The sequence below is a fragment of the Musa acuminata genome, chromosome BXJ3-4 (genome assembly GCF_036884655.1).
Source record: "Musa acuminata AAA Group cultivar baxijiao chromosome BXJ3-4, Cavendish_Baxijiao_AAA, whole genome shotgun sequence".
NCBI classification, from domain to species: Eukaryota; Viridiplantae; Streptophyta; class Magnoliopsida; order Zingiberales; family Musaceae; genus Musa; species Musa acuminata.
The window spans coordinates 17156767-17181670 of NC_088352.1; the positions used below are offsets into that span (position 1 = coordinate 17156767).

Below are 24904 nucleotides of genomic sequence, written 5' to 3' on the forward strand. Positions count from 1 at the left end.
ACTAGCAACTTGGTTGCATCCACTTCCAAAACATCCTTACCCAAGGATTGGAAGTATATAGATGCTCATCCTAAGGAACTAATCCTAGGAGACACATCAAAGGGGGTTCAAACACGATCTTCTTTTAAAAACTTTTGTGCCAACGCCGCTTTTCTCTCCCAAATTGAACCCAAATGTGTTGATGAAGCCATGAAAGATGATTCATGGATTATCGCAATGCAAGATGAATTAAATCAATTTGAGAGAAATGAGGTGTGGACGCTTGTTCCTAGGCCAAATGACCATTTAGTAATTGGTACTAAATGGGTCTTTAGAAACAAGCAAGATGAAAATGGTATCGTGGTTAGAAACAAGGCTAGATTAGTGGCCAAAGGTTTCAACCAAGAAGAAGGTATCGATTACGAAGAAACCTTCGCACCTGTGGCTCGATTGGAAGCCATAAGGATGCTCCTTGCCTACGCTAGTTGCAATAATTTTAAGTTATTTCAAATGGATGTTAAAAGCGCTTTTCTAAATGGTTTCATTTCCGAAGAAGTTTATGTTGAACAACCTCCTGGATTTGAAAATAATGGCTACCCTAATCATGTGTTTAGATTAACTAAAGCTCTCTATGGTTTAAAACAAGCCCCAAGGGCTTGGTATGAGAGACTTAGCTCTTTTCTTATTGAAAATAATTTCATAAAAGGCAAGGTTGATACTACATTGTTTATCAAGAATTTTGAAAATGATTTTCTCATTGTTCAGATTTATGTTGATGACATTATCTTTGGTTCTACAAATGAATCTCTTTGTAAATCCTTTGCGAAAACTATGAGTCATGAATTCGAAATGAGTCTAATGGGAGAGTTAACATTCTTCTTAGGCCTACAAATCAAACAACTAAGCAATGGCATCTTTATTAGTCAAACCAAATATGCTGTGAGTTTGCTAAAGAAGTTCAAAATGAATAACTCAAAAGCCATTGACACCCCTATGAGCACCTCCACTAAGTTAGAAATTGATGAGAATGGAGAAAGCTTCGATCAAAAAACCTATAGGGGTATGATAGGAAGTTTACTTTACCTCACTGCCACCAGACCAGACATCATGTTCAGTGTAGGACTTTGTGCTAGATTTCAATCAGACCCTAAGATATCCCATCTCAAAGCAGTCAAAAGAATACTCAGATATCTTAATGGAACTACCAATCTAGGATTATGGTACCCAAAATCAGAAAATTTTGAATTAACAGCCTATGCTGATGCGGACTTCGCTGGCTGTAAACTAGACAGAAAAAGCACATCAGGATCATGTCAATTTTTAGGACATGCCCTTGTATCCTGGTCATCTAAGAAACAAAACTCGGTTGCCCTATCAACAACCGAAGCTGAATACATTGCAGCAAGTGCATGCTGTGCACAAGTTGTATGGATGAAAAACACTTTAGAAGATTACAAAGTAAATCTTAAAGATATTCCCATTAAATGTGATAACACGAGTGCAATATGCTTAACTAAAAATCCTATATAACACTCAAGAACAAAACACATTGATATTAGACATCACTTTATACGAGATCATGTCACTAATCATGATGTAACCATAGAGTTTATTGATACCAAACATCAACTAGCTGATATCTTCACAAAACCCCTATGTGAAGAACAATTTGATTACATAAGAAGAGAATTAGGAATGTTGAGGTGTCCAAATACTTAAATTTATTTTTCGGATGCTATCACTATTACATGCCTTGACAACGCTTGATCAAATAACATGTTGCAAATTATGTGACAAATATTTCTAACCAAATGCATGTAAGAAGTTCATTTTTCGGGTTGTATGCTAAAAATGGGATGTTCCCGTACACTCTTATGAAAACTCCTTGGAAAATGACTTTTCCTCCGTCAAGCAAAAACAATAAAGTGATATATGTGTCATGACTTCCTTTATAATGCTATCATGCTTTTTGTTGATGACAAAGGAGGAGAAAAATATGAATTGATAAACACTATGTCATAGCTGAACTGCCATAATCATATCTATGTCATAGTTATAAATACTTGAGTGATGCCATAAACATTGTTATGCCATCCTTGCATCACCAAGAGATATGTGAACATGTACTATAGTTTGCATCATATCTTGATTTGATATTGTGAAGAAAATGCAAACTTGCTAGACAATCTCAAATGTGAGCATCATGTAAAAAGTCCTTCGTTGTTTTATGATTACATGATGAATGGTTACAAACACAATCATACAAACTTGATGATGTATGTCATGCTCTGACATAATTCGTGAAGAGATACATCATGATAGGCATCATGATGGGAGCATTGATAAGTTTAACTGATCTAACTTATCAATACGTCACTTGAATTCTTAGGTCTTGAATTCAAGGTTGACTTATCTCAACTATGGCATATAGATAGGGGGAGTTAAGGATAACTCCTTTATCAATTGATTGTCATCATCAAAAAGGGGGAGATTGTTGAATCTCGGATTTTGATGATGAAGTCAATTGTCATTTGTTATCTAATCTATGTGTTGAGATAAGTGTGCAGGATTAACTACGATGAGAGTAAGACAAGCAGCAGGAGTTGCGCCGAAGTCAAGATCATGATCACGTTGGGAGTTCGAGAGTTCGACGGAAGTTCGGACGGTCGTCGGAGGTTCAGAGAGAACAGATCCGAGAAGTCCAGAAGCTTGCCAAGCGAAGCTCGTCGGAACTCGCCAAGTGGATCGTCGCAAAGTCCGGGAGTATGCCGGATGTCCGCAGAAGGATCACCGAGGGTTATCGGTTGATCGACGGAAGTTGGCCGGAAACTCGCCGGAAGAAGCGATTGACGCATCGGAGCAAGCTGCAGATGTTGTCTTAGAGATAATCGTAGTTAGCACGATGATTAAGCATGAAAATGGGAGGTGATCCCATTAGCTTAATCTTGGGGCAATTGGGCCCCTGAAAAGATTCAAAGTGGGTCGAATGGAGTGAACCATTCGGACCCTGATTGCACCAGGAGGTGCAACCGCCCCAGCCAGGAGGTGCAACCGCCTGGGCTGTGGGGTTGAGAGGTGCAACCGCCCCAGCCAGGAGGTGCAACCGCCTGGGCTGTGGGGCTGGGAGGTGCAACCGCCCCAGCCAGGAGGTGCAACCGCCAGGGCTGCACGGCTGGGAGGTGCAACCGCCCCAGCCAAGAGGTTGCACCGCCAGAGCTCAAGTTCCGAGCTCTGCCAGGCGATGCAACCACCAAGCTCAGTCTTCGAGCTTTGGCAGAGAAGTGCATCAGCCTGAGCTCAGTCTCGAGCTCTGCCAGGTGATGCATTCACCAAGCTCAGTCTTCGAGCTCTGGCAGAGAGGTGGATCAGCCTGAGCTCAGCTTGGAGCTCTGCCAGGTGATGCAACCACCGAGCTCTGTTTCGAGCTCTGCCAGGTGATGCAATCACCAAGCTCAGTCTTCGAGCTCTGCCAGGTGATGCAACCATCGAGCTCAGTCTTCGAGCTCTGGCAGAGAGGAGCAATCGGCAGAGCTCAGTCTTCGAGCTCTGCCAGGCGGTGCCACCTCTCCAGTCGAGAGGTGCAACCGCCTGATCCCAGAAATTCTGGGATTTGATCGATTTGATCGTTTTGAGCTCGAATTTTGAATTGGGTTGGGGCCTATAAATACCCCACCCATTCAGCACTGAAAAGATACAGACCCATACCGAAATTGTTATCTTTTCTGTGATTCTAAAGAGCTCAAAAGTGTTGTAAAGCCTTTAAGTCTTCTCCTTCTGTTCTTCAAGTTTTCAATTGTAAAGTGAGGAGAGAAAGGTCTATAAAGGTTGTCTCCTAAGCCTGCCAAAAGGAGAGAAACTGTAAGAGGGAAGTTTGGCCTTCGCCCATTGAAGGAAGGCACCTAGTTGACGTCGGCAACCTCATCGGTGGAGGAAGCCAAAAGTGGAGTAGGTCAAGGCTGACCGAACCACTCTAAATCTCTGGTTTGCATTTACTTTCGAGCACTTTATCATTACTGCAAACCTCCCTCATCACTACTGCTCTCTGCGCTTTCACGAACAAGTTCTAAGTGCTGTTCTTCCAAATCTGCATTCAGACGTAAACTCGTATTTTCATACATTACAGTTTACGTTTACGTTTGATTCTGCAGAACTGTTTTCTGTGCTTCTACGAACGAGCTTCCTTGCAGTTTACGCTTACATTTTAATCCTATTGATAACTGCAATCTGTCCTCTACGATTTTACGAACGAGTTTCAACATTTAGACGTAAAACTGCATTCAGACGTAAATCGGCTTTCTTCGCTCAATCATCAGATTTCAGTTCACGTTTACGTCTTGGTTTGAACTGCATACTGCCTTCTGCGAGTATACAAATGAGTTTTAAAGTTTAGACGTAAATCTGCGTCTAACTGCGTTTAGACGTAAATCTGCGTTTAGACGTAAAACTGCGTTTAGACGTAAAACTGCGTTTAGACGTAAAACTGCGTTTAGACGTAAAACTGCGTTTAGACGTAAAACTACGTTTAGACGTAAAACTGCATTAAGACGTAAATCTGCGTTTAGACGTAAATCTGCATTTAGACGTAAATCTGAGTTTAGACGCAAAACTGCGCTTAGACGCAAAACTGCGCTTAGACGCAAACTGCGCTTAGACGCAATCTGCGCTTAGTCGCAAACTGCACTTAGATACAAACTGAGAATTTGCTTTTGCATCATAATAGTTTTTGAACGAACGCAGCTTTTGGTTTTTAATTTATTATAAGATTTCCGCTGCACTAATTCACCCCCCCCCCTCTTAGTGCTCTCGATCCTAACAAGAAAGACTTAGCATGCAAACGTGGGGGACCTAGCGGGGCTGCGTTGAGGGCAGTCAGCACATGCGCGACCGTTTGGGGGAAAACAAGCATGGAGATGTAGGGAAAAGGAGTCGCTCGGAGGAGCGGGCATCTGACATTGGCATTCAGAGGAATGGCCAACCCTTCGCATAAGAGGCACCACGAGAACAGGTAAGCTTGGAAGAATGCGGATCGCACAAAGGTTGGGATGGCTGAGTTTGAGCTACGACTCAACGTTGACAACTATACTTGATGGTGCTCAAGGCAAGCGAGGCGCTTGGTAAAGGATGAGACCATGTAAGGTGGAATGAGTTGCTCAACGACCGAAAGAGTTATGTAAAGCTCACAGAGGTGAGGGGAATTGCTAACTCGAAGAATTTGGTACTCATGCATGGGCTTGTATGCGGACGATGGAATGTTCATGGCCATCCCAAGGCGACCGAAACTCGGCGCCAGGGAGCATTGAAACTTTCTCTTCGGCATGTGAAGGATACGTCCGTAGGAGGCTGAAGTGTGCAACGAGTTCAGCATGTTGCTAGGCCTTGAGTGGTGCAGCGGGGGCTGTATTGACGTGGAGTCACAATCTAGCAAGTGCATTTGCAGGAGGTAGAACAATGCACTGTTTGTTCAGCAGATCGGAGTAGTCCAAGGGGATGGTAGTCTCCAAAATGAAGAGAGATGTTGCTCCAATGGGACAGTTATCCAGGAGGGATAAGTCCCGGCTCTCTAGAGGGAGAATCATGTGGGACGGACCTCACAAGTTGAGGAGGAGTACCTCAACAAACAACAACTCCACGAAGCTCAATGGACTGAGCAAGCAGCGAGGAGTCGTTGCATGATCTCACTCGAGAGAATGCATTGGTGGATGCATTGTGAGATCAAGTGGGGGAGCGACCCAAAGCAACACAAATGAAGGCACACTTGGAGTCGATATGGAGATCGGACTCAAGGGAGGGCTAACCCGTGGAATGGTGGGCGCGAGGGCCACCATCAACTCAATGCAAAAACGAGGAGCAGAGCAACTTGGGTGTAACTTGGCGAAGTACCCAAGCCGCATGAAGGGAGCCAGCATAGAAGTTGGAACATAGAGCGGAGGCACAGTGCTTTCCTTAGATAGAGGTTAAGAACATGAACTCTTGTAGAGGCAAGAGTAGAATCATGTTGTTCCATGGGTCCTTCATTCTGACGGAGCAGACTCATCTTGCATGGTGCCAAAGACGAAGGGAGCTTCTGGGCACATGCACCTTATCTCGGAGGAGCATTTGATGGAGGAACTAAGGTGACTCAATTTGCGGAGGCGAAGTTGAGTTCAGAAGACACGGGGCAAGAGGACTCAGAGGTGGGTACTCTTGAAGAATATGCCACAGTGTTGCCATTCAAGTTGCCATGAAGGAAGCGGTGCGCAGCGGAGATTGTGCTGGTAGGGGCAGAGGCCCATGATCCAGACAATGGTGCACAAATTACAGTAAAGTCGGTGGACTTCGGGAGCTACTAGGCGACGGACTGTCCTAGAGCGGTGCTTCATCTAGGTGTGACCCAAGAGTGGGTGGATGAAGGTCGATTGCCAAAGGAGCGAACAAAATCGAAGGTGGAAGAGACCCGGCGATGTATTGGCAGAGGCCACACATGGAGGGTTCACAATTCGAGTTTATTCCACAAGGATCAGAATGCAATGGAGATGTCACCAGGAGGTGACATGGTGTAGCGGATCGTGGTGGAACAGTTCGTGGGAATGCGATACACACGACATAGTCCCGTGAGGGATTAGATCATATGGAGGTATGATCGAGAGCTACTGGGAGCTCCACTTCGATGAACAACACGATGGCAAGAAGGGCTATGGATTCAAGGAGTGAAGGTCAGGGTACCGCAGAGGCGGGTCTTCCGTGCGTGCATCGAATTTTGCATCGGATGAAAGCCTTGGTCATCAGCATATGGGGGCTGTGTTCCACCAAGGGAAAAGTTCGAATGCAAGTACTAGTGAGTTTCATGGGAGGGACTTGATCATGCAGAGGTATGATCGAAGCAGCTGGAGAGTTGGACTGCTCCATAGCTCATATTCACTTAAGGGAGCCTGGCAAGTCAGAGGACAAGGTTGAGTAAGCGAACGTTGCTACCAAGGAAGCTAAGGAGAACAGAATCGGTGCAAACCCTACAACGTGATGGCAGAGGCCATGCATGGGAGTTGCAGTCTGTCTTTCCATTGACCAAACGGGCTGCTTGGAGAACATAGAGCTGTTGAAGCAGGGGGTCGAAAGGGGCGAGGAAGCGACGACAAGTCTAGAGGGACTTAGCTACCCAAAATCAAGCATCAGTTAGAATGGAGGTGGACTTAGAGGAGTGCCATGGAGACATATCTACTGATCGTGAAGAAAAGGGATACAGATGTGAGGCGACGGATAGTAGGGCCATGGGCATGACAGCGCCATGGTACCGCAGAGGCGGGACTTCCGTGAAAGTCATTGATCCCTAGCTCTTATGGAGGGAGAGCGCTTGGTCGTGAAAGGGGCCGAGGAGGTAGAGCATGCAGAGGCAATCTCCAAGCACCGAGACAAGGCTGAAGGACAAAGGCCGAGGAACTTCGTAAGACCGGTGTCAAGGAGCTTCTCATCAAGATAGCCGAAAGTGAAGGACTCCAGGTCATGCAAGAGTGCATAACCAAGGAACGAAGCAAGCAGTACGTGGTGCTGTACCTTTGCTACTCAGTGAAGTAGGCGGCAGGGTTGATGGAGAAGACGATACAATCCCAGAGACGACCAAACCTATGAGATAATTACTCCAAGTTGGGGTGAAAACTTCCTGCATTCTAGAAGTTCGATGGCATTGAGAAGGTGAATCACAGTAACTAACTCAACGCAAGGAGTGCAAACACTTCAAGTGCTTCAGAAGTGTGAGCAAAGAGCAGGCGAAGGCTAGTAACCAGCTCGATGCATGGAGTACAACCTCGAGGAGGCGGGCGAAGTCAAGTAGCCTTTGCCTTCTCAACTCTTAAGAGAATGGGCGAAACCAAGTACCCCAATTCTCTTATCTATCCAGTAGAGGAGCTCTACACAAGTTCAAAGACCCTTCGAAGATAATGGAAGACAATAGTTGTCAAATCCTCACCAACGGTGATAAGTGCTACTGAGAATAGATTGTCCGCTTCATTTCCCAACGAAATGCCAATCGAAAGCGGAAGTGATGCGAACCTACTTGGATGGGACAACTAAGTGAAAGAAGAGTCAATGAGCAAATTTTGTGGAGGAAGAACCCAAAACTTCAGAAGTTTGCGAGACGATGCTCGTTAAAGTTCCAACAAGCATCCACCCAGTTCAAGCAGCATGAGGAATTTGAGAAACTGGCGCAGTAAGGATGGTCTTTTCCTTCATCTGGGGGATCCGCAGGAATCAACAATGATCAACACAACTCAGCCAACCCCACACCAGAGTCAGAGTCATTGGTGAGTTGAAGCAGCATGGCAGATCAAAGGTTCGACTACTCAAAAACAGCAGCTAGGAGCCAAGAGGCGCATTGTAGCTGGAGCAGAAGATTGAAGACTCAACAAAGGCGAGGAGTTGTAGTGTCGACAAAGGCTTCAACGAGGGCGTCGAAGGAATAAGTGGGGGAGAATGTCACGGACAAACTTCTAAACAAGATGTTGGATGTAATGCTTATGTATGTACGTGTCTTTTGGCATGTTAATGCCTTGTACAACATGTAGAGGGGCGGCCGAAGGCTTAATAGTCCCATTTTAGTTGGGTTGGTGGCCTCTTTAGGCTTGTAAATAAAGGTTGTGTCATGTGGACACGTGCGAGAGATTTTCGGTCTGTAATGGATCATTTTACCCTTTGTTGTGCAACTGTTCAGAGCTTGTAAAGTCTGTTTGTAATTTGCATTGTCTATGAAATGTTTTTCGGAGATGTTTGCTTGTGGATCCCGATTGAGGCGTTCTTTCTAACCCGTTCTCTCTTTTGTTGGTCCTAAGGGATAATGGGAGGCTTCGGGGAGGCTGACCTTTGCGGACGGACACACAAGGGTGCCGCACGACTTAGGCAAAACCAGCTAAGTCTGTGACAGAACGGTAGACATAAAAGAAACGCCCCTTCCATCCCTTATTACTGGAAGGGGCCCCGCTAACCCGGAAGCCCGCTCGAGCCGACAGATAGTAGCCCCCCAACCCCTTGGAAAGACGAAAACAGGAGAGGAAGAGGGACCGGGTCGGGGTAATGTTGGCGTAGTGGCACTCCCCTAAGAACGCCACCAGATAGCGCCAGCAGTTCGGTGCCATCTGTGACGGGAAAATACGTCACCATGAAATGCAAGAGGTGATGACGTGATGCAGTGGGAGGCGTAGCCCGGCCTCGAAGGCATCTAAAGTCAGGGCGAAACCCTTTGGGATAGGGTCGTATGCCTACTGCCCCGGCTCGGGGGCAGTAAGAATAAACTCCTCCGGGATACCATAACGGCCCCGGAGGTAACCAAGTGACGACTCGCTCATGGTAGAGTCAAGGTCGTGTGGCCACATTAAGGCTTCGAGAGCCCTAGCTGCTTTCTCATCGGATGACGAGTTGGGACTCGGCAGCAATATTTTCTCTCCGGCATCACCGGAGGTGGACGGTGAAGAAGACGGGGGCAAGGAAGAAGGGGAAGCCATCCTCACCAACCTTAGGAAGGAACAGCAGGATAGTCGATTCGGACGGAGCAACACAGTCCGAAGGAGCAACTGGGCGAATGCAAGTAACGAGACGTGCAGGAAGCCAACCGCACGCTATTTATAGGCAAAGTCCCGCCAAAACGGCGACCCTTCCCCTCCTGAAGCACGTTGCGTCAGGCAGACCGAACGTCACTTCGCCATAAATATGGCCTGACGTGGCAGCCAATCAGCGCACGGTGCGAATGCTGAAGCGCTGATCTTATCGGCCTCGAAAGCCAGCGACTCCCGAAAGTGACGATCCTTTGGGCTTCCCTAGGAAGTGACCTGGCCTCCCGCGCCCGCGCGTCACTAAGCAATGGGTTACTGATCAAAACCAAGTTGCTCCTCGGCTGCGTGTTGCCCGAGACCACGCTTGTGCGGCCAGCCCACCTGCATCGTGCTCCTCGGCCGCATGTTGCCCGAGACCATGCCTGTGCGGCCAGCCCGCCTGCGTCGTGCTCCTCGACCGCATGCTGCCCGAGACCACACCTGCGCGGCCTACTCGCCTGCGCCGTGCTCCTCGACCGCATGCTGCCCGAGACCATGCCTACGCGGCCAGCCCGCCTGAGTCGTGCTCCTCGGCCGCATGTTGCCCGAGACCACGCCTGCGCGGCCAGCCCGCCTACGTCATGCTCCTCGGCCGCATGCTGCCCAAGACCACACCTGCGCGGCCTGCACGGCGCACCTGCCCGCTTGTGCCGTGCTCCTCGGCCGCATGTTGCCCCAGACCACACCTGCGTGGCCTGCCCGCCTGCGCCGTGCTCCTCGACCGCGTGTTGCCCGAGACCACACCTGCGTGGCCTGCCCACCTGCGCCATGCTCCTCGGCTGCGTATTGCCCGAGATCACACCTGCGCGGCATGCCTGCTTGCGTCGTGCTCCTCAGCCGCGTGTCGCCCGAAACCACAGCCTCTGCCTGGCCTGCTCGACTGAGTTGTGCTCCTCGGTCGTGCACTACCCAGGGTCACCCCTGCACATCCAACTCTCCTTAGGTACTAAATTCCACGATTCCCACACCCCTGGCAACGGACCGGCAAACACCGGGCAAGGACACTTTCTCAAAGCTGAAGCCATGCCTCGGAACCTCATTACAGCAACCGACGCATAGCTTCCTTCGGGGGGGGAATATGATGAAGGTAATAATTACGATAAGACTCGCATGACATTAGTTGCCCTAATGATGCCTCACGCCTCTGTTGACCTGATAAGGCACCCGGTCAAAGCAGATTGGAACGCCTACCAAGGCACATTAACACCCTGCTCAGGCTCGATCCCCCACGCCACGCCAACGGCAATGTCAGACGCTACCAGAGGTACGATCCTACTCCCTGCGAGCAGGCACATCATGCAACGGTAATTCTCACTATAAAAACTTTCACGCAGAGAGTGATGGGAGAGACAACTAGGCTAGAAAAAAGAACCCCCCATGACCACTCACTGACTTGATCGTCGGAGGGGTCGAGTCGAGCTTTCCGACCCGACCTTTGTGCATGTGCGAGGCTAAAGGTCCCCGCTGAATGCGCAAGCGTGGAGTTCTTGTCCGGAGAGAATAGCGACCCCGTCCCAATCGGAACACCGTGATCGGCCACCTCGGCAGTCGGGAGGAGCGTCCTAGGAAGATCCCCGTCCTCCGGACCCGAACCAAACCGCGTCAGTCCCGAGGCCATGGCTTAAAGTTGTTTACACTAACAGAACCTATTCAAAAATCATACTTAGATTTCCTTGACATTGGTCACAAGCATGGATGTATAATCTTGTCCAACATTATAGTTCATCCCAACATAAAATAGGAAACCTAAAGATTGCCAAATAGAATCAAAGGTCTTTATGTAGGAAAGTCTTGAATGGCTCTTTTAAGAAAATTAAAGATGCAACAAGCATAAATGCATGCTCCAATTTCTTTCCCTAATTGGAATTGGCTAGCAAATGATTATTTCTAGCCTGTCATGATAGAATGCATGAAACTTACAATTACTTAAGTAGGTTCAAATAGAAAAGCTTAAGAATTACAGGTCTAATAGGTATTGTTAATGAAACTAGAAATAGAAATATTAAGTCTTAAGTATATTGAAGTGAGACATGTTGTCAGATAAATGAGGTAAAAGTGGTAGGAAAAAGCAACTATCCAAGACAAACTGATAATTAATATAGGTCAATTGTCTATCTAACACAGAAAATTAGTAAGTGGCATATAGAACAGATGAATTTTGTTGATCCCATGAATAATATTTGTCGATATAGAATTAATGTCCTCAAGAGAAGCAAATATATAAACTAGGTGGACATTGTTCTAGTTATTAAAAAGATAGTCTTGAAAGAATCAAATCAAAACGAAAATAATCAAAGAAAAAAATAGAGTAAATGAAGCACTACAGATAAAGAAAAGTTTAGTTGCCAAGAAATCTTACATACCTCATCTTGCAGATGAAGCTTGTAGGCTTCTTCAACTGGTTCTCGATCCTCTCCTCACCATGCAACGCTCAGTCGTCGAGCCATTACGTGTTGCACTGCCTGATAAAAGCATCCAAGTCTTGTGCAGCATAGTGGACTGTGATCGCTTCAGCATAAGCTGCTCCTGTCCTCCTGCTTCTGCTTCTAATACTCTCTCCTCTTCCTCAATCTCCTCTTCTCCTCCGTCTCCACCCTTGCCAATAACCCATATGGGTCTCCGGGCTGGCTCGAGGCCCTAGAGGAGAAGGTGGAGGGAGCGGCGAAGGAGGGACCGACGGCAGGGCATACTAGAAAGGGTACTGTGAAGAAGGGCAGTACCGACGGCTGTGCCAGGGTCAGAGGCGGGGATGGAGTAGGATGCCCACATCGACGACGGCGCCTGAGGAAGCGGAGGGGAGCACAAATACTGATGCTTCTTCCGGTTAGCCAAGCGGGGGCGGAGCCTCTGGAACTGGGGTAGTTGCCGTGGTTCTGGTTGGTGCAAGGGCCGAAACTGGGGAGTTGATGGGCGGCTGGAGGGAAGCAGGAAGGGGAACCAGGCGGCGGAGGGGCCGGCCTCGGTGATTAGATCGGCGGTAGACGGAACCCTAGACGGAGGAGGAAGAGGCCAGCGCCATCGCTTCTTATTCTGGAAGAGGGTTAACGTTGCTCGCAGACAGTTTTGTTGTTCTCGTCGGTCGGGGCACGACTTAACCAGCAATTTACGTAACGATAGTTGTTACCGTCGTGTTGTTTTTCAGTTTGTCTTTTTTATTCGAGATAATTAAGGAAGAAGTTGGAGGAAATATTTTCAATTAATATTCGAACTTTTTTATTGTAGAATTTTAATTTTAATACGAAATAATAATAATAATATATTTTTATATAATTGTTTACTTTTTAAGTATAAATGCTATTTATTTGCATAACGCATGGGAAGGGATTTAACCATAAGACACGGTGAGCAACCGCCACTCGCTTCCTCTTCTCTTGATCGGGAAGAGATAAGAAAGCCCTCATGGTCGCGATCGCCTCCCCCTCCCTCGCCGCTCCCCCTCGCTTCCGCTGCTGCGAGGACAGCCACGGCCGGCGCCGCCACCGCCCGCCGCCGCCCCTCGTGCCCGAGGCCCAGTTCCCGGAACGCTCGATGGCGGCGCCGTGCCCCCGGCCGCGCCGCATCATCCTCGTCCGCCACGGCCAGAGCGAGGGGAACGTCGACGAGAGCGTCTACACCCGCGTACCCGACCCCAAGATCGGCCTTACGCCCAAGGGCTGGCGCGACGCCGAGGAGTGCGGCCTCCGGATCCGCGACCTCGTCGCCGGCGACGGCGCCGACGACTGGAAGGTATACTTCTACGTGTCGCCCTACCGCCGGACGCTCGAGACCCTCCGTGGCCTCGGCAAGGCCTTTGAGAGATCAAGGATCGCGGGTGTCAGAGAGGAGCCGCGGGTTCGGGAACAAGATTTCGGTACGTTCTTAGTGATACCTACGCCTCAAGTGTGCCTTCTTTCGGGAGGAAATTAGATGATGGTTTTTGGTGTTGCAATTCTTCATGGATTTTGTGTAATTTACAAGTACGGAGGGTTTTGGCATGCATTATTATATTCCGGTTGTTATTATTTTAAGGGAATCAAGAAAATTGTCATAATTTTCAGAGATATTAGCTGTTTGGATACTTTAGATCTTGGGATATGGGTGCATTTACTTTTCAATTTGGGTCATAATATTGAACACACCAGTGAAATGATTTAATTCAACTGTTCTGATCTAAGAATCTGCTATCTGTTTACCTGCATGGGATAGGAAACTTTCAGGATAGGGAGAAAATGAGAATCGAGAAAGAAATACGTCACCGTTATGGCCGTTTCTTCTATCGGTTTCCAAATGGGGAATCAGCTGCTGATGTCTATGACCGAATCACAGGTTTGTGATATACCTGGTTTAATTTGTTTTAATCAAATGAATCAATCTATCATTGGACACAGTTGGCCTACTTCTCTGAGATGCATAGCTTCATAATTATGCAGTGTTACTGCTACAGGCTTTAGGGAAACCCTCAGGGCAGATATTGACATTGGCCGCTTCCAACCACCAGGTGAACGATCACCAAACATGAGTTTGGTGATCGTATCACATGGCCTAACATTGCGGGTGTTTTTGATGAGATGGTACAAGTGGACAGTGGAGCAGTTTGAGGGGCTCAACAATTTTGACAATGGAGGAATGCTAGTCATGCAAACTGGTAGTGGTGGAAGGTACTGTTTTCTTTTCTCTTTAAATGGACATTCTCATCTTTTTTCCTTCACAAATCCAAATGTTTTTACACTCCTGTTTACTGGCTGTACTTACCAGTGTCGATTGATTACTTCTTGCTAGAGTCCAAGCATGTCTGTGTACGAGAAATAGTATATTGGTGGTACCCTATTTTCTGCCTCAGATCCTTGTCGACTGAGCTTAACTGCCTTTCCAGGACAACAGAATTTTATAACAGATGGTTTTTTTTTTTTGGTGATTTTGTATCTTTTTTGAGGGAAAATATATCATTAATTAATTAACTCAACCGACTTTTTTATTTATGGTCTTTGAGAAAAACAGTGGAACTGCTGAGCTTGGTTGTTTAAAGCTCTGCATTATTGAGCTGTCATTTTGACACACTTTGTGCTCATTTTTGTGTTTCCTTCTTTTTTTTTTTTTTAAGTTGACAAAAAATTTTTGTGGTACTCAAATTGAAGTATTTGAAGTTTGCCAAATTTGCAATGAAGTTGTTGGAAATTTCTTTTGGCTATGAACTTCCACAAGCATCAAAATCGGTACAACTAATAACTAATTTGCTCCTATTTTGTGTGGGTAGATTGTGGACTACGTACAGCAAGATACAGTAGCAAATAAGCATCGTAATTATCCTGAAAGACTGAATTGATTATTGCCTCTTCCAGCAAGATATTCTTTTTTTTTTCTCTTCCTTTTTTCTGGGGGACTTCTTTTTCTCTTCAAAGTTGAGAAGCACACAATTTGGGGTTGTAATTCTTAGCAATATAATGATAAACTAAAAAATTTCCATCTTTCGCCATTACTCAATGGCCCAATTACTTCTCATATATCAATAATATTTTCCGACACTGGGACTGTCGACAAACCCAGTTCATGTTGTCTACTATATAGGTATGGTGAAGAATGATTTCATAATTATGTTGCTCTGATTTCTTACATCGTTTCTTCATCCATAAAGGAGCACAGAATATCACATAAAATTTCTAACACCATGCAGATATTAACTTATTAATTTCTTCGTTGAGCAATGGATTCTTCTTACATTGAGATGCTATATTTATGGTCATTGATCGGTTGAAGATCAATATTTCATATTTGCAATAAAATACAGGAAATTCTCTAATATGAAAACCAATTAATGATGATTTTGTATTGAAACTTGCAATAAAATAGTGTCCCATCATTGATGACTATTAAGCTATTGGTATGAACAACTTCTGCTGACATGCTGAGATCATCTGAAACAGTTTTGTTTTAGCAAATTTTATCTAGCTTTTATTTGTCAACATTAATTTGTGAATGATGCTTCTATATGTCGAACACAGGTACAGCCTCCTTGTGCATCACACTGTGGAGGAGCTTCGAGCTTTCGGTCTTACAGAAGCCATGCTGAATGATCAAATGTGGTACCGCACAGTAGCCTTGGATAGAGAAAATTTCTTGCTGATGGTTAAAATAAGTGTATTCCTCCTTTTTCCTTTAATGGAGTAGAGTAAGCATTATTATTATTATTATTATTATTTTTTGTTGTTGCAGGCAAATGACTGCAAAACCTGGTGAGTTGAATTATGATTTTGTGACAGATGGATCTTCGTTTTTTACACATTTGGTCTAGAAAGAAAGAAGAGGAAGGGGAAAGGCAGTATGCTCAGGAATCTCAAGGCCCTATCAGAATTATCTGCGATTGATCGAGTCCATCAACTTGTATAGTTTGTAATCAGTTCTTGTAGATTAGATGCTTTATATAGTTCATGTTTCCAGTTGATGTCGAAATGTGTAAGAATGAGAGACAGAGAAGCTGAGGTTCAGTTTCAAAGTGTTACTTTTTGCTTACTAATTAGTTTTCATTGATCTTCTTTGTGTATAGTGTATAGAAACCTGTTTATCAAAGACTAACAACAACAAAAAAAAGAAAAAAGAAAATTCGGTTTAGTTGGCAAAAGAAAATTTGATACTTCAGCTTGCTATTCTTTTATATTCATCTCAGGTGATTGATAATATTGTTAGACACATCGTTCGATTTGATAGGATGATTGTCTTATTAATCATCTCGAGCTTTGATATCATTTAATCAACTTATCTGACTCATTAAACGATCGAGTTTGTACTATTATCCTAAATATTCGGATTTATTTAATCCTTATAAATTCTTAGTGAACCGAATTGGGCATCATTCGTGGACCATACGGCATGCTATCGGTCCGGTTCATTGATTGAATCGATCAAGCCGGACCGGACCCGACCCGACCTGATGCACCTGGGAGGGGCGAAAAAGAAAAAGACTTGCCGATGAGAGAGACGCGTAATGCCACGTGAGTCGCCACGTGGTTCCCGCGGCAGATAGGGGGCGATGCGCTTTTCCCCCGCAGCCTCAAGTTTCCCGCAACCTTCGCGAACATGGAAGCGGAAACGGCGTCCCCGTACGGTCAACCTCATCCGGGCACGATCCTATGCGACCGTGCCGCCTCCTTACGCGACTCGCCAACCATCGCCACAGATAAACGACGGTCCGGATTCCTCCGCGTGGCGACCTCGACGGAGGATCGTGTGACCGCACGGTAAGTATACGTGCGGACCGCGTATCGCGCCCCGCGTCGGGTTCACGGCCCGAGTTCGTGTGGCCAGATTTGAACTAACCCTCCTCACTCGTCCTCCTCCCCGAAAAAGCGAGTCCGGCCACTTGCTTTATTCCACGTGGTGGGATTCCCGTCCCGGTGCCTGCCATTTCCCCCGGGCTCGCTTCCGTCCTCAAAATTACTTGGCCCCTGCTTTCTCCACCCCTCCGAGGCGTACTCGGCGCCTTGCCTTACCTTGTTCTCTGGTGATCGAAATAAAATGACGGCCCGGTGAGTCGTGGGTACGAAATGCATGAGTAGAAGAATAATTTTTGGAAAGGTTTTTAGAAAATACAAAATAAAAAAAAATACAAATTACTTCCCCGGAGAGTCCACAGAAGCCCACAAGAAATAGTAGTGGCTGTGATTTCTCGTCGAGAGAGAGCGAGGCCGAACGGTGGGCTTCACCCCTCCAGCTCCCGCAATCGCCATTGCAGACGAGAGAGAGGTCGCTCAACCTCCTCCTCCTCTTACTACTACTCTTACTTCTTTGCCTTCTTCTCTCCGTTCTCCAATGATCTCATCCTTTAGTAGCTTCATCTCAGGTTGAGATGCGGAGGAGAAGTGGTAGCTCTGGGGATGATTCGTTGGCGTTCTTGACGCGTCGTCGGTGTCGCTTGAGGTGAGGTTCGAACCCTAGGGTTCCGTTCTGGAGCCTTTCTCCATGACGTATCTTTGTTCTCTAGATTGCTAACTCTGGATCGGTTTGATTCCGTATTTGAATGACTTCGGGTTGTTGATTTTCTTGGTTTTGATGTAGAATTCGATGAGTTATGAGATACTTCTTGGATCAAGTTGAGCGATTGGTTGGATATATGGAAGGTGGATGGATGATTCATGTGGCGGATTTTAAGTTGAGTGTCCGCCGTTGCTTTCCACACCCCCGTTCTCTGCTTCGGAAGTTTCAGATCTTGAAATGGAAGAAAAATCTTGCGGAGAAAACATGGTTGCGAAGGTGTTGCTATTTTGGATTAAGGCGACGTCCGATTTGGTCCTTTTTTGTTGATTGATATGTTTGTGGAATCGATTTGTAGGTGAGGAAGCCGTATACTATTACAAAGCAGAGGGAGAAGTGGACAGAGGAGGAACACAACAGGTTCCTGGAAGCCCTAAAGCTCTATGGGAGGTCATGGCAACGCATAGAAGGTGTGCACGTTCAAATCCAGACTATTTCAAATCACAGTTTCCCTCTTACACCATAAATTTCAGGTTTTCTTTGAGAAATTTGTTTGAATTCGAGTTGTGCAGTTATAAATTGGTTCAAGGTGTTGTGTGCTGTTGTGAAACCTAACTAAGCTCAAACACAAAACTCTTCTCAGCTTATGTTGTTTGGTGCTTGTCACAGAGCACATTGGTACAAAAACTGCAGTGCAGATCAGAAGCCATGCACAGAAGTTCTTCACAAAGGTCAGCTGATTTTATAAAATTATTCATGCCGACAATAAATTATGGTTCACAATCTTTCTATACATTTTCTTAGTTAGGATATGATTAACATCATTAGTTGACAAAATTTATTGTGCTGAAGAGTTGTTTGAGAACTTAAAAACAAGTTATATTAACTTATAGATCTACATATTCATTTCATTTATAGGTGAGCATTTGGAATAATAATCTTCCATAAGAAAGAAGCCATTTAAGAGCCTATCCATCTAGACAAACCTTAAAAATCATATGTTCCTATGTGTTGTTTATCCATGTTGAATTTATGATCTCTAAGCCAGAGAGAGTCTAGTCTCTACCGTCTGTGCTTCTCCTTTCTAAGAGGTTAAGAAATATAATGGCTTGAGATGACATACATGACATCTATGCATAACAAAGAAATTAGAATATGTGCAAAGATCATCACGAATTCTACTTGTGTTCATCTAATTCTGTTATATCCTTTTACAATTTCTCAACACTCGTTTTCTGGAGCTAATGACATGTTTGATTTTACTCGACACACTTTTCGGCAAACTGCACACTAGATATATGAATCATTATGTAAAATTGTCGGTCTAACAGGTTAGAGTATCTAATTGACATTATTACCATGTCTTTGCAAGTTAATTTCTGACCAGAACAATCTGGAACACTGAGGTGAAAATGTAGGTCTGGGCTTGATGTATCATGTCACATATCACACTCAAACTATAATTATCTACCATATATATGCTAGAATATGATAACCGAGTCCACAACTGAAGTTAACATGAACAGCATACTTTACAGTTAACACAAACTACAATCATGTGCTCCTAGGACTCCTTTAAAGCATAGGAGTATAGATTTTGACTACAACTTAGACTATGATAGCATTGGGATAATTTTAGACAGCTTACACTCTGATTTCTCAAGCCAAAGACACTAGTTTAAGATATACTTTTGTACTTAATGATTTTTGGACCGTCATTAATTTTTGTTATATATTTCTGGAAAGTTTATATAGTCTTATTTTGAATCTGTTTGATAATATGATATAGTATAGGTTGGTTGAGTTGTTTAGCTTTTAAGTATTGTATTTGGAGAGTTCTAGATATCTATTCTGGAGGGTGACAGGATCACTTAAAAATAAAGCTTTTTACAAACAATCTCTTAGTTAGCGATGTATATTAGCGAACCAAAGTTTAAGGCACATGCACAGACTTTCTCCCTTTTTTCCATGTTATAAAATTACTTTATTTAGTAGAATAACTATTTAGCTGACAGTTTGGCAGAATTTTTTGCTTCTTGAACTGGAGAAATGCTTGAAACATACTAACTCTTTTGAAGCTTGCCGAAAAATCTTAGACCACATCAGGTTAGGGAGTGTTGGCCAAGATAGGATCTTACCGATCCATACCATATTTTTAGGGGATATTAGAATTTAAAGAAACAGATAAAAAAAGAATTTACTATAGTTAGCCATTAAGTTCTTGTGGCTAAGTAATGTAGTCAGTGTGGTCAATGTGCCAGATAGTAATCAACATTTAAGCTCGTTGCTAAGTGTGGTAGGTTGCTCTGAAATTTTTTTATTAATGTCATCACATCTGAAAGCTTAAAGCATTAGATGAGATCAGTTTTTTTAAAGCTTTTTAAAGTGTGATGTAGATAAATTTTGAGCATATGATCTTCTGTTCCAATACCATTTAAAAATTTTAATTAATGCTATTGCACCCCACAATCTTTAGCATATATAGAGATCCCACAGGGAATGGAGAAATTCCTCAAAATCCATCAATCACAAGCGTATCGCAAGTAAAAAACATTAAAACTTCAGTTATGACTCTCCCACAGATCTCCTATGGCAAATATTTGTGATTCAATGTTGAAATTTTCATGGTTTGTTATCTTACACATAACTGGTTCCAATTAAACATATGATTGGAAACAATGAATAATGGTCTGTGTGGCTGACAAGTGGATGTGCAGTTGGAAAAAGAAGCTCTCATGAAAGGTGTTTACCCAGGACAAGTTCATGACATTGATATCCCCCCTCCACGTCCTAAAAGGAAGCCAAGCAATCCATATCCAAGAAAGATGAGCACAGGAGTTCCTTCGCCCTCTCCCTCTGCAGAAGCTACAGATGACAAACCACCAACACCTTCCTCTCTCCAACCCACAAATCAGCATTCCTTTCGCTTGGAAAGTGATGCAGCCACAGAGGTGTTGCTATGCTATGCCAACTATTTCCTTCTTCTAATTTCTATCAAGTCAGACTCTTATGTACTGTTAGTGTTGTTGTTCTTGACTGTCTCAATCAGCGTCTTGCCGCAATGGAAACAGTGGCAGCTAAAGAGAATTTTGAAGATGGCAATCGCTCAGAAGTTATTGACATCAATCAAGATGTGCCATCTGCATCCTTCTTTACGGAATTCATCCCCACAAGTGAGGCATCAAAGAAAGAGAAGATCACAGTTGATAAATCTTTATTGCTTTCTGAAGTGAATGAGGAGGCAGTGAGGGGAAGGATGTGGTTTCTCCCAAGAAGCTGCACAAGTACACAAACCAACTTTGCTGAAGCAAGTGAACACAAATCAGATCAACATGTTCTATCATCGAGCCTCTCTACCAAAGGTAACCCAAATGGCCCAAATCAAGCACATTTTTTCATCGGAAAAGACATGCAGAACAGAGACACTGATGCACAGAAGAACCATACCATCGTTGCTGCTGGTGCTGCTAACCAAGGAGGAGATGCCACTGCTAACCCATCCATGACAGGTCACTTGCAGCATCAGCTTCCGTGGTTCTCGCCATTGACCCGATGCCAGAGCAACCAGGATGCGTGTGACTCCTTCCTCAACATCTCATCCACATTCTCAACTCTCATTATTTCCACCTTGCTACAGAATCCATCAGTCCATGCTGCAGCATGCCTGGCAGCATCAGGCTGGCCATCCCCTGAGGTGGACACTTCTCTTCATTCAAGTCCACCGGTGCATATGAAGCCATCTCCGACCATGACGCCTGTTGTTGCCGCTACAGTGGGAGCTGCAACTGCATGGTGGGCAGCTCAGGGAGCCTTGCCATGGTTTCCACATTTCACTTTTGCCTTCACTTCAGCACCTCCAACCCGAGCTCAACCTGTGGAGATGGTCCAAGAGCCAGAACGACGACATGATGCCTCCTTTCGTAAGCCTCTGAACCCAGATTTATCTGATGAACCACAGTGTCAAACTTCACCTATACCACCATCCTCAGATTCCGATGAGAGTGTAAGAGATGAATACTCTAATTGCACAGAGGTAAAAGCTTCGGAAATTAACAACTCCCCACCATTACTAGCTGGTGGAGTTAATGATTTGAGGAGCAAAAGGAAGCAACATCTTTCTTGTGGATCCAATGACACAGCCAACAACGAGACAGTTGACAAAGAGGCTGAAGAAGCCTTCACAAATACTTCAGCTCCCGAAATCAACCACCGGAGACTTAGAAGCAGTGCAAGCACGGACGAGCCATGGAAAGAATCTGAAAAGGTTCCCATTTGACCATTTCTTCTGATTTCTTTTATCTATCTGTGACATTGACCACCACCAGCCACTGCGTCTCTAATTGTCATCATCTTTGTCAGGGTCAGCTTGCCTATGAAGCACCTCTGAAAAGAGATCTGCCCCGAAGCTCTTCTCCTCTGCATGCTAAAGATGCACAAACAAAGGTGAGGAGCGACAGATATAGCAGCATGTTGCCAGCTAATCTTTCCAAGAACGCAGGTTTGGAAACTGACCTTCTTCATCCACATTGTCTCAAGAAGGAAGAGATGAGTAAGGAAATCAACGACAGCACTGGACAAAGCTCTGTAACTAATGATTTCCGACATGGGAATTCCATGTCTAGTCGGACGGGATTCAAACCATATAAGAGGTGCTCAGTGGAAGCGAAGGAGAGCAAAGCAGTATCCGGAGAAGAAACCGGGAACAAGAAGATACGTCTGCCAGAGGAAGCTTGAAACCGTGAACAAGAAGATACGTCTGCCAGAGGAAGCTTGAAATCTGATGGCACGGTACCATACATACACAGCTCAAGAAGTAACGAACTCTTTGAAGCTTTAGAAACTCTAAAAATATGTCGTGTTGTCGTAATCTTAATCAATTAATTCATCAAGCAGCCCACGTAACTGCTAAAAGCTTGCATTCCGGTTGGACTAAGCCAAAGCCTTTTTAATCTTTTTGTTACATATAATATATGATTGAGCATTTACGTATGCATTTAGTAGAATTTTAATCTTAGGGGTTCAGTATGTGCATGATGGAACACAACATCGGCACAAAAATTCTCTTGTTTGTACCTATTGGACGTCTACCAAATAAATAATTTGAATCACCACATCTTCCAGTTCAAAAATAAAATCTTACTTTCAGAACTTTTTTTTTTGTTTATTTAGATCTTCTCATAGGTACTTATACTGTTTTATCTTTATTTTTGTTGTTGTTATTATGGTGGTGGTGGGAAGGATACATCAATTTAGCAAGAAGATCTCACACTTGTAAACATTAATCTCGAAGATGACCTCTCACCGGCGATGTTGTGCTTTAGGCAGGTAGAGCGACTACAGTCGAACTTCGATTCTCGTACTATTTTATCTTTATTATTGTTGTTGTTGTGGTGATGATGGTAGAGGTGGGAAGGATACATCCACTTAGCAGGAAGATCTCACACTTGTAGACATCAATCTCGGAGATGACCTCCTGCCGATGAGTCGCAGTCAAACTTCGATTCTAGGGCGATTATTGTCATGGTATTATATCCTTTGCCCCTCCAATTCCCCATCTAAACAATACTCAGTAGCTTTTTCTTTAAATTTGTATTCTATATCATTTTTTGAAAAAAAAAATACTATAGATTTGTTCAAAAAAACCTCTTGTGATGATGAAGTTAGAATGTCCATTCGTTTTTAATATTAAAAACCCGATATTGAAAACCCGTAAGAAGAGGAACATTACTTACTTTCAAAATCTACAATTAGTTTTTGATGATAAGGACAAGCCTTGCTATAAAGTTCACACTAATAAAAGAGAGCAAGCAAACATCGAACTCCGCTAAGGTAATCCCATCTCTCCTGTGGCACACACTAAATGCTAAGTGAAATTTTTGTATTAATGTGTGGATGCTCTCCGCCAATTGTCTTACGTGACAAGCGATAATTCCTTGGTCAGGAGTTTGTCAAAGACTCGTCAGAAGATCGTCGAGAGTTCGTCGGAAGATCGCTGAGAGGTCGTCGGAAGATTGCCAAGGGCTCGTCGGAAGATCACCGAGAGTTCGTTGGGAGTTCGCCGAAAGTTCGTTGGAAGTTTTGCCAAGAAGTTCACCGGAGGTTCGCCGAAAGAAAAATCGACATACCAGATTAATTGCTTGCCTTAATTATAGTTAGAACATTAGTTGAGTTATGATCGGGAGGTAATCCTACTAACTCGGTCAGGGGCCAATTGGGCCCTTAATAGGGCTAATTTGGACCGGATTGAACAGCTAATTCAGCACCTGAAATCACGACCGACGGTAATACCGCCTGGAAGACCCGATCTCCCAAGTGTTCTAGGTGGTGGTACCACCTAGACTAGATGGTGGTATCATTGGTAGTTAATGCTGTCAGCGGTGGTCCCGTCAAAACTCGGTCTCCTAACTCTGTCAGGTGGTCGTACCGCCTAGACTGGACAGTGGTACCGCCCAATGTCAGGCGATGGTACTGCTAGTACCCCGAAAAATCGGGATGAGACACTTTTTGGCACTAATTTTGAAGCCATTGGGACTTATAAATACCCCATTTTTCTGCATAAAAGGGCACGAAAGTATTATCATAATCTTGAGTCTTTGAAGTGTTAAAGCATTGTAAAAGTGCTAGAGTACTCCTCCTCCCTTTCTAAGTGTTGAGATTATTCAAGAGAGGTGTGAGACTTGTAAGGGTTATCTCCTAAACTCGTGAAAAGAATAAATCACTGTAAAGAGGTGGTTGGTCTTTGCCTATTAAAGGAAGACCATTAATGGACGTCGGTGATCTCGACGGAAGAGGAATCGAAAGTTAATGTAGGTCACAATGACCAAACCACTCTAAATTCTGGTTTGCTTTTCTATTTGTGCAATTTACATTACTATAAACTTCCTTAACCTTCTCTTTGCACTCTTAGGAAAGCTTTCAAGAAGAGTTTCATTCTGAAATGGATTGAATCGAAACTAATATTTTTTGGAATCAATGCTTGTTTTCGCACCACTAATTCACCCCCCCTATTAGTGCCGCTTTTGATCCTAACAATTGGTATCAGAGCAATGTCACTCTTATTTAGTTTGAAACCCAAGAGAGATGGCATTTGCCAGCAACCAAGATGGTCATTCAATCACACGTCCACCCATGTTCAATAGGACATATTACACATATTGGAAGACTAGAATGAGAATTTTTCTAATTTCAATGGATTTTGAGTTATGAAATCTTATAGAAAATAATTTTCAAAAGTCTTTCTCTTCTAATGAGCGATTGGAATGAGTTGGAGAAGAAGACTTTCGCTTTAAATGCCAAGGCTATGAATGCCTTGATTTGTGCTTTAGATAAAAACGAGTTCAATCGAGTGTCTATTTGTGAAACGACTTTTGATAGTTGGCACACACTCGAAGTTACTCACGAAGGCACTAGTAGAGTAAAGGAGTCAA

At 44.4% G+C, this 24904-nt stretch overlaps 2 protein-coding genes across 18 annotated transcripts; both read left to right on the top strand.

Annotated features, from left to right (window-relative positions):
• Nucleotides 1-12863: 12863 nt before the first annotated feature.
• Nucleotides 12864-16037, top strand: LOC103973009 (phosphoglycerate mutase-like protein AT74H). 4 transcript variants are annotated; one of them, XM_009387464.3, is made up of 5 exons: nt 12864-13383; nt 13719-13838; nt 13957-14170; nt 15512-15678; nt 15770-16037. In XM_009387464.3, the coding sequence occupies exons 1-4, from the start codon at nt 12933-12935 to the stop codon at nt 15675-15677; spliced, it is 951 nt and encodes a 316-aa protein (XP_009385739.2). In that variant the 5' UTR covers nt 12864-12932; the 3' UTR covers nt 15678; nt 15770-16037. The 4 variants fall into 4 exon arrangements, with proteins under 4 accessions (XP_009385739.2, XP_018676803.2, XP_018676804.2 ...); XM_018821258.2 differs by having other exon boundaries at nt 15512-15647; nt 15723-16037; XM_018821259.2 differs by having other exon boundaries at nt 15512-15635; nt 15723-16037.
• Nucleotides 16038-17098: 1061 nt separating this feature from the next.
• Nucleotides 17099-22588, top strand: LOC135636929 (protein CCA1-like). 14 transcript variants are annotated; one of them, XM_065149128.1, is made up of 9 exons: nt 17099-17249; nt 17347-17423; nt 17562-17756; nt 17836-17947; nt 18147-18208; nt 20195-20428; nt 20527-21741; nt 21843-21920; nt 22014-22588. In XM_065149128.1, exons 3-9 carry the CDS (start codon nt 17718-17720, stop codon nt 22209-22211), a joined length of 1938 nt encoding a protein of 645 aa, XP_065005200.1. In that variant the 5' UTR covers nt 17099-17249; nt 17347-17423; nt 17562-17717; the 3' UTR covers nt 22212-22588. The 14 variants fall into 14 exon arrangements, with proteins under 14 accessions (XP_065005200.1, XP_065005201.1, XP_065005194.1 ...); XM_065149129.1 differs by having other exon boundaries at nt 22017-22588; XM_065149126.1 differs by having other exon boundaries at nt 17100-17249; nt 21837-21920.
• The last annotated feature ends 2316 nt before the right edge of the window (nt 22589-24904 follow it).